This window comes from Solanum tuberosum, unplaced genomic scaffold, assembly GCF_000226075.1.
Source record: "Solanum tuberosum cultivar DM 1-3 516 R44 unplaced genomic scaffold, SolTub_3.0 scf00349, whole genome shotgun sequence".
Taxonomy (NCBI): domain Eukaryota; kingdom Viridiplantae; phylum Streptophyta; class Magnoliopsida; order Solanales; family Solanaceae; genus Solanum; species Solanum tuberosum.
In genome coordinates this window covers 431,602-440,461 of record NW_006239271.1, presented here as the reverse complement: position 1 = coordinate 440,461, position 8,860 = coordinate 431,602, and the positions used below count along the sequence as shown (strand labels likewise).

At 34.4% G+C, this 8,860-nt stretch overlaps 1 protein-coding gene across 2 annotated transcripts; it reads right to left on the bottom strand.

Moving 5' to 3' along the window:
• Positions 1–3,372: 3,372 nt before the first annotated feature.
• On the bottom strand, positions 3,373–7,514 carry LOC102604134 (CBL-interacting protein kinase 18-like). Of its 2 annotated transcripts, none has more exons than XM_006361250.2 (4): positions 7,448–7,514; positions 5,103–6,748; positions 3,572–3,640; positions 3,373–3,464 (listed from the first exon to the last, which is right to left on the bottom strand). In XM_006361250.2, exons 2-3 carry the CDS (start codon positions 6,406–6,408, stop codon positions 3,627–3,629), a joined length of 1,320 nt encoding a protein of 439 aa, XP_006361312.1. In that variant the 5' UTR covers positions 6,409–6,748; positions 7,448–7,514; the 3' UTR covers positions 3,373–3,464; positions 3,572–3,626. The 2 variants fall into 2 exon arrangements, with proteins under 2 accessions (XP_006361312.1, XP_006361313.1); XM_006361251.2 differs by having other exon boundaries at positions 5,103–6,706; positions 7,448–7,506.
• Between the last annotated feature and the right edge of the window lie 1,346 nt (positions 7,515–8,860).

Below are 8,860 nucleotides of genomic sequence, written 5' to 3'. Positions count from 1 at the left end.
GTTGGAGCCTTTATGTGCAAATAATCTCCTGAGATTTATCACAGAAAGCTCACTGAAGCTACCTACAGCAAGGTCAGCTTGCACTAAATCATACCTGCAACTTACAAACTCCTAAATGAAAATTTGCGAGCAGAAGCAGTGACATACTTTCTGCATTTGAAGAAAATTAAAATAGCAAGAAAATCCAGAACTTGTATTAATATATCAACACTTCAAACAGACATTGAAGTAAGCACCTAGTCCTAAACTCACCCACCCTAGAGGGAGGAAGAGTCTGGGACTCCTTTTGGGCAGCAAAGAAAATTTCGTGTCCAAACATAATACAATAAGACAGTTCAACAAAGACAGAATCAAGAGCTTCAACAATAAGGGGAAAAAACAGAAAACAGTAATACATACGCTGGGTGAGCACCAATAAGTGCCACAGCCATCATTGTACAGTTGTGAGCAGCAGTTATACCCCTAGGGTTGTCCTCAAACACCACACACTTTGATGGCTTTCTGTCCAGCTGCAGAATTTTATTTTTGAACTAGGTAAGATCCAACAAAACCAAGAGAGTTCAAAAGAAGGTTAGTGTTTTGGTCTACGCTTAAAAAGCATAGAGGAAAGAGTAGAGAGTGTATAGTTAATCTATCATTTAAGTGGTGTAGCAGGTCATTATTGCTAGGATTTAGCAATTCAATGCAGATGTAAGTATAAACAAAAAACTGTAACTGACACACCTTATTAAAAGAGAAAATTAAGAATTTTTAGTTCACACACCACACTTCTAGATATTATTCTCCCTCATATGCAAGTAAGAAATAAAATGTGCTAAAAGCAGCCCCCATCCCCAAAGAATCCTAACAGTATGTTTAATATGGCTTTAGTATTCTTAACGTGTTAGAAATGCACCAGTCCAACACTCAAAATACACTTCAGCCTTACCTTTACAGCTGCAGAAAGAAATCTATGTGCTATAGACTCCATTCCGTCCTCCTCTGTCACAATTGCCTGCATCAACAGCATGATGGTCAACAACATGCACATGGTAATAGCCGACCAGATTGTAGATATTATCTCTAAGAGAATGTAATTAACTACCTGGAAGTACTTCATGAGTCCCATGCGCTCTAAGGTTTCAACCATATTTCTGCGATCAAAACTTGACACAACAGCGCAAGGGATACGAGCAGTTGATACAGCATCCAGCCATTCTTTCAACCCTTCAATTGGCTCTGAAATCTAAAAAGAGGAGAGTTATAGTGATGTTTTTGAGTTCATTGAAAAACACAGCATCCACTCTGCATAAATGCATTACTTTGAGAAGCTTGTCATGATAGAGTTGGGAAAGCCTCATCTTCAATCGATCCTGATCAGCTTCATTCTTCTCCTTTGGCAGCGCCTATAATTGCATAGGATTTCTCAAAAATAGACATTTTAATAAGACATTGATTATATAAGAAAGGATTTCTACAAAACTAGTTAACGATCAATACTATTTTTATCTCAGTGATTTTCTATAGAGAAATGTGTATTTTACCTCCCAAAAAAGTCCTAAAAGCAAATTCAAACCTGATAGTCCACTATTTCTCCAATCAAAAAGACATGCACACCGACTCATATGCATATAGTGTATAGAGGCAAATATCTCAAGAGAATTTAACAATTATTTATTTAACAAAAGAGTAGAAAAGATTACAGGCCCCAGACTTGGACAAAAATTAAGGAAGAGGACACTATCCAGACTCATTAATCACTCTTTATCCCCTGATCCCTTCCCTTACCCTAATATCAAGGATTCCATTCAGCCCATCATGGGAGATAAACCCATTAGTAAATGTCAACATCACCCTGATCTCTGATATATGTGAATTTGGATTTGATAGAGCCAGAAAGAATCTGACCTTTATATTTATGAATTTCACTACAAGTTGAAAAAAATTACAGTTACCACATGTCACTGGCACTCCAGATGTATATATGTATTGGCAGTAGACAGCTAAATCCTATCACATTCCCCATTTTCTTCTTTTCTTTTAGGGGCCCGACAAAACTTTAGAAATTTAAAACTCATTCCCCACTCGAGGATGTTTCATTTTATAAATGAAGAGCAAATATTTACTGTACAACCAATAAGAAACAAATGTATGATTCTGAAAATTTTGTCACACCTTTGTCGGATCCACCAAAAAGGCACTACTTTTGGAGGATCCGACAACATGCACCCATCGACATTTTAGAAGAGTCCGAGCAACACAGGTAATTTCAATCCCACTCGGATTGGCTTATTCTATACAGCTGAAATAATATTGATATTTGCATGCAACCCAAGTGAAGAAGTTTAATTACTCAGCCAGAAAAATCGGCAAGTCACTCACCTTCTTCAGAGGCAATTGATTCCAGGCATCCAACTTCAGAGCTCGAGAATCTGCCTGAGAAGTATGATGTGGAAGTACATTGTCAACAAATAATTGAGTGTTATGACTTCCACTCAAGTAGAAGAAAGAACTCAGCAACACAATTGCTTCGAGCTTCACTATTGGAACATCAATATCTACCACATCTTTGGTCTACAATTATCTTCAGCAACATTTCTAATCCAAACATTATCTTATCTCCCACTCCCACTTTTCTCTTCTATCAAATTCTTCTTTCTTAACATGAACCCAAGTTTTTGTTGCCTTTTGCCTGAGTTCCAGTCCATGCACCCAATACTTTGTCTAATACAAAACAAGCCACCTCTCCTCTTTAGGAGTCATATCATGAAGCATCAACTTGTTTGGAACTGGACATTGGTGGTGTTGTTGTTATCTTAAAGCATCAATTCCTAGGGTGAGTGGCGAAACACCATAATTTGGGGATCTTGTACTTCTATTGCAGTTTATTCCAATTCATAAATGTATTAGAGGAAAGTTCCTTGACATATATATGCACACACACACACATAGTGAGAGAGACACACATAGGAAGAGAGAGAGAGAGAGAGAAGTTCTTTAATCTGTCTTTCACACCTAATTTTTTTAAAAAGGTCTCCCATATAAGAACCAAATTGGAGAGCAGGAATAAAGATGCACAAACAAAGACTTTGAGTTTGTAAGGCAAGGTCATCAAAGATTCAGACATTGGGCCTGAATGTAACAAAACCAGCACCCTTCAAGAATTCCTTATAAGCATGCAATTTTAGACACGAATAAGAAGCACAAACATAGGGCAAACCAACAATAGAAGATCAATTCCTTTTATATGGACATAATCAATTGCCAGCCAGGCTTCAGAGACCACGTCACTTATACAGTTGATCACAAATAAAGTAACAGTTCACGAATCAGGTAACCTCTCCTAAATTAGACCAGATGGTCAAAGATTCAGGTCTTACCACCACATTATCCCAAGAGAAAATGAGGCCATAAGCTTCATCAGGCTTCATTGCATAACGGATTCTTCGCAGGAAACCCTCTTGCAGTCTATCATTTAAAAAATCCTAAATGCCAAAAAAGGAACTCCTTGAGTACAGATATGTTGCCTTGTAGCACCAAAAGGCACAAAGATTCAAAAACCCTGTTACAAAATCTGAACTTCTGGTTTTACCACATCAACTTTGAGCAGTCCATTGGGTCTAAATGTCTCGAAACCTTCTCCGTATTCAGCACCAATTGCCTACAAAACCCAATAAACACAAACAAACACCCTATCAGAACTAGAAATGCGTGTAAAGCAGTGTGATGACTTCACGTATGACATAATTAAAACACACACTTTGCATATCTTTCTCATGCAATTGGCCTATACATACAATTTGAAAACATATATATTGGTTCAGTTGGCCACATATACAATTGATGTCTTCACATACATGCACAAACATCCAACATCTGCACTTTGAAAACATATATACATATACATACAATTAAGATTTCAGATATTATGTTCACGCTATTTCAATTAGGATTAGTTATTTCATGCATGCAGATGCAATACATTTTCCTATGTTTTAAAAAGGAAAATGTTGTCATGTTTTGAAATAACAAAATCTCGCTATATATTGCAGAAACGGACATTAAAATCCATCATAATTAGGCTTCAAATTATTGGAGACTAGAAACATCAAATAATTAGACCTAGACTATCGCTATTTCTGAAATTTTCTCTATTTAAATATTCATGGCAACCTCAAAAAGAAAATGAAAATGGATTGTTCACTTGGTTTCTTAGGGTGCTTGTTAATAATTTCATCGTATGCTTTAAGAGAACCCATAAATGATTTTGTTCCTTATTCTTCAACTCTAGTGCCATACAGCAGGCTTATTTTCTACCTATACAATATGATCATCACAAGTTTATATGATAAAACAAACACACTATATTGAATTTGAAATAAGTGTAATATCCCAACATACACTTCCATTTAAAATCTGTCTTTATTTGATTGAAGAGATACAGAAATATCATTTATGAACTTCGCACTTGTATATATGTAGAGTAAAAACTCCAACAGTTAAAGCGGGCACACTTTGTTTTATTGAATTTTTCACCTAAATAGTCAGGCCCAAAACAAGGTGGATTGAGATTGACAACTTATTCAAGAGAGGTAAGCAAATTGAATGCACAGTAAAAACGGATTCACACACAAACATACAACATTATTTAGGTTTTCTCTATTTTTCTCAAACAACATAACCAACAAGTCGAGGTCATTTCTATGAGAATTCAAAGAGCTCCCACCACTAAATCATAAACTACACTATGATAGTAGAATCGACATACCCTGTTGCTGTTCCACTGATTCTGTCTGTTCTTGAGAACAAATTTCCAAATAGAAATACAAGACAACTTCCGCCATTTAACTCATGCAAGCATGAAAACTAGTACTATTGCAGCATTTCTCGCATAAGGCAGAAATTATAACTGAAGCAATAAAATAAGAGAACGGAAACAACTCTGGGAAAATAATCCAAGTTTGCAGTAATATGCTTTCATAGATAGGTGCAGTAAATAGTACTAGCGCACCAAACAAACAGAATTAGTTTAAATACTAATACAAAGTATGATCAGCCGAGCATCTGGATATCAGAAGCTTCATTTTAGTGATTCTATAATTACTATTGATGAGATTGCACACCTTGCCAAGCCAGAACAATTTCCTCAAGAGCTGGTCTGATAGTTTGCGTCAACATGTTTTGGTAATCAATCGCATCACCACTTGACCTACTCAGCTCAATGAAGTAATGGGATTCAGAAATTTCAAATATTTGCAAGCCAATGCACAGAGTTTCATATCTGCTCTCATTTAATCCCTCTAATCTAAGAAATCCACCCTCTTTCTTCTTCATTTCAAGGTTCAGACTCCTACCAACTTCCACAAGCTTGGATATGATGACTGGGGCAGGCTTCACAGATGTGAATCGCAGCTCCTCCTTATGATCATTGTTTATGAATAAACCAGACAAATTAAACCCGCAGATGATATTAAATGCACTAATGATTGCAGGTTTTATCAACTCTAACTTGGTGTCGGAGGAAGAGGTACTATTCTCCAAATTTGAACTGGAAACAGCATCACCATCTGCAATAACATTTTGGTTCACTACTTGTTTAGTTCCAACATGTCTAGATCCCAATCCTTTCTTAAACCAGGAGCTTTCATTAATTTTGGCTATTGAAATCCTTTTATGAGGGTTTGGGTCGAGGATCCTAGAGAGAAGTTTACGCACTTCTAGAGGGAACCAATGAGGGCATTTGTACTCTGCCCTGCATATCTTCCTATACAGATTCATAAGATTTGAGTCATAAAATGGAAGATAACCAGCCAACAAGACAAATAAAATCACCCCACAAGACCAGATGTCAGCTTTGACACCTTCATATCCTTTTCTACTAATCACCTCAGGAGCAACATATGCTGGTGTACCACAGGTTGTGTGGAGTAACCCATCTTGCCGCTTAGACTCAGCTAATGCACTCAAACCAAAGTCTGAGACCTTTAGGTTTCCATTCTCATCCAGTAGGAGATTTTCTGGTTTGAGATCACGGTGATAAACATCTCGGCTGTGGCAAAATTCAACTGCGTTGATCAGTTGCTGAAACAACTTTCTAGCAACATCTTCCTTGAGCCTCCCCTTTGTCAGTTTGTTGAAAAGCTCGCCACCTTTGGCATGTTCGATCACAAAGTAAATCTTACTCTTAGTTGCCATGACCTCGTATAGCTGCACAACATGTGGATGTTTGACCATTGCCATAACAGATATCTCTCTTTTCGTCTGTTCAGTTAGTCCAGCTTTCTGAACCTTCTCTTTATCAATTACTTTAATGGCTACAGTCTGTCCGCTTTTCAGATCCCTTCCATAATAAACCTTACCAAAGTTGCCTTGACCTAATAATCTCCCCAATTCATATTTTTTCATCAATACATTTCCTTTCTTCTCCATTTTCAACAAACAATCCTACTTTATACTATAATTCTATAAATAACACTCCTGCTGATATGATAATTCTCTATTTACAGGCACGAAACCTTGTTTCAGTGTTCAACCGTCTGCAACAAGGCCGTGCTTCAGCACAACAACATTCTTAATCACTGTTACTTCATTGTACATCTGGCACGAGAACCTAAATGCTCTATGAGCTGCAAATTTGAAATCATCATGTAGAAAACAGAATAACCCCAATGCAGATGGAAACTCAGAGGCTTCTAAGAGGCAAGAGCTGTTGTTTCACCCCATCTTTCTGCATCCCAAATATATTTTTTCAGTGATATGTCGCAGAGCTCTGAAAATCACAAGATACGAAAAAGAGACTCAAAACTACAGTTTATTATTAACTAACTTAAACGCAAAAGCAAAACTAGAGATACACAACAAAAACAATATATCCAACGTAATCCCACAATTCTAGGGAGGGCAGAGTGTACACAGACCTTACCCTTACCTTGGGAGGTAGACAAGAAAATGATGCCCAAATAACAAGTAATTGGTAAAATAAGAAATGAAAAGATTTAGTTGAAATTGTTCATTTGGAAATGTTCAAAAAAGCTATACCACCAATGTAGGTTAAACAGTCATTACAGACTTCCATTTAAATAACTACAAAATTCAAACAGAAGACATATCATGTTCTATTACAAGGCCAAAATACCTTGGCAAGATCTGTGTCTGAATCTAAAATTAGATTCTTTATATCTTGATTCTGGACCACCATTCCATCATCAAATCAGGCCAAAAAAAGCAAAACCAATTCAATCCCCCTTCTTTACCAGAAAAGGGTTTTTTTTTTTAAAATCTAAATAACCAAAGCTTCTCCGATCAAATCGATAATTAGCATTTGAACAAAAATGAAAAAGGCAAACATGAACAAGCGTAAATTCCAGAATTCACACAACATTTACTAAAAAAAAAAACATCAAATTCTCTACCATGAATAATAAACATTCACAAACAAATCGAAATTAAACTTAAAATCGAAATTAACCTGAATACAAGTAGAGACGATCAAAGGAAAAAATACGAGGTGTATTGGTAAAAATGTTTAATTTGGTGAAGCTCCCCTTTGTATATATTACTATATATAATAAGTGGGAATATCTACAACTTAGCACATAACAAGTGTTGGATGATATATACTTAGATAATGTTGTACATTCTTCTTTTATGGTTGTACCATTAAAATTTATATTATTGGATAATTTAACACCATTAATTACCTACTACTTTATTAGCCGAAAAGTTTGACCTCATTTGGGTCCATTTATTATTTATATGTTTTCAATTTTCAATAAATGTTGTCTATCTAATTCTTTTTTTCAACCTTTTATTTTAAACTTCTTGAAATTTAATTACCTATTTATTACTCTCTCTATGCACTTTTAATTGTTATGATTTCCTTTTTAGAGTCAAACTATAAGAATTTTAACTAATATTTTACAATGTGTTTTTTCATCATATTCATAGGCAAACAATTAAAATTTATAGTGCTTTTTGTATAGATTTTGCATATTTTATTTTTTTGTTTAAAATATCGAATTAATACAATCTGATCTAACTTTAAAAATTAGTCAAATTGACTTTCAAAAACCGCAACATAACAAATACAAGTGGACAGAGAGTATATTTTAGCTACAAAATATATTAGAGGTACAACTTTTTAAAAATTTAAATTTTTATTGCGTTAACTCTTGAAATCTTATCATAAGAAATTTGGTTGACTAAATTGGAATAGAATAAGTAACATGTACTATTTGAAAATAACGTCAAAAATTTCTAGAATTCACAATAAATTAACAACTGAAAAATATTTAATGATATTCACGTGAATTGAAACATGAGTAACCTATATTATTCAAAACTAACGCAAAGAAACTATAAATCACAACAATTTAATAACTTCAAATATATTTTTAAGAAAACATATAAAAAATCGACTAATCTTCAAATTCCATTTATATCACATAAATTAAAACAAAAAAATATATTTATTGGGGATGTGCTGGCACGGGCACCAAATATATATATATATATGTCACAAATGGAAAAGTCTCAATCAAGGAAGCAACATATATCATTTACAAATGACTTAAAAAGCATTAAAAATTACAATAATTACCAATTTAAAATATTTAAAAGCTATATAATAAAATACGTTGACTCTCAGAATTCTATCAGGCTCACATATATTGGGACAGAAAAAACAACACATATCATTTTAAAATTATCAAAAAAGTATTATAAATAATAATAATTAACAACTTAAAATATCTGAAAGACATTTTAAAAAGGTTAATTTTGTAATTTTATCCATATCACATAAATTAGGACAAAGTGACCAGTAATATAGGTTATTTGAAAGTTACATAAAAATATTATAAATCACAATAATTAATAACTT

Coding starts and splice junctions, on each gene's coding strand:
- LOC102604134 (XM_006361250.2), bottom strand. CDS start 6,408: ATGGAGAAGAAAGGAAATGTATTGATGAAAAAATATGAATTGGGGAGA.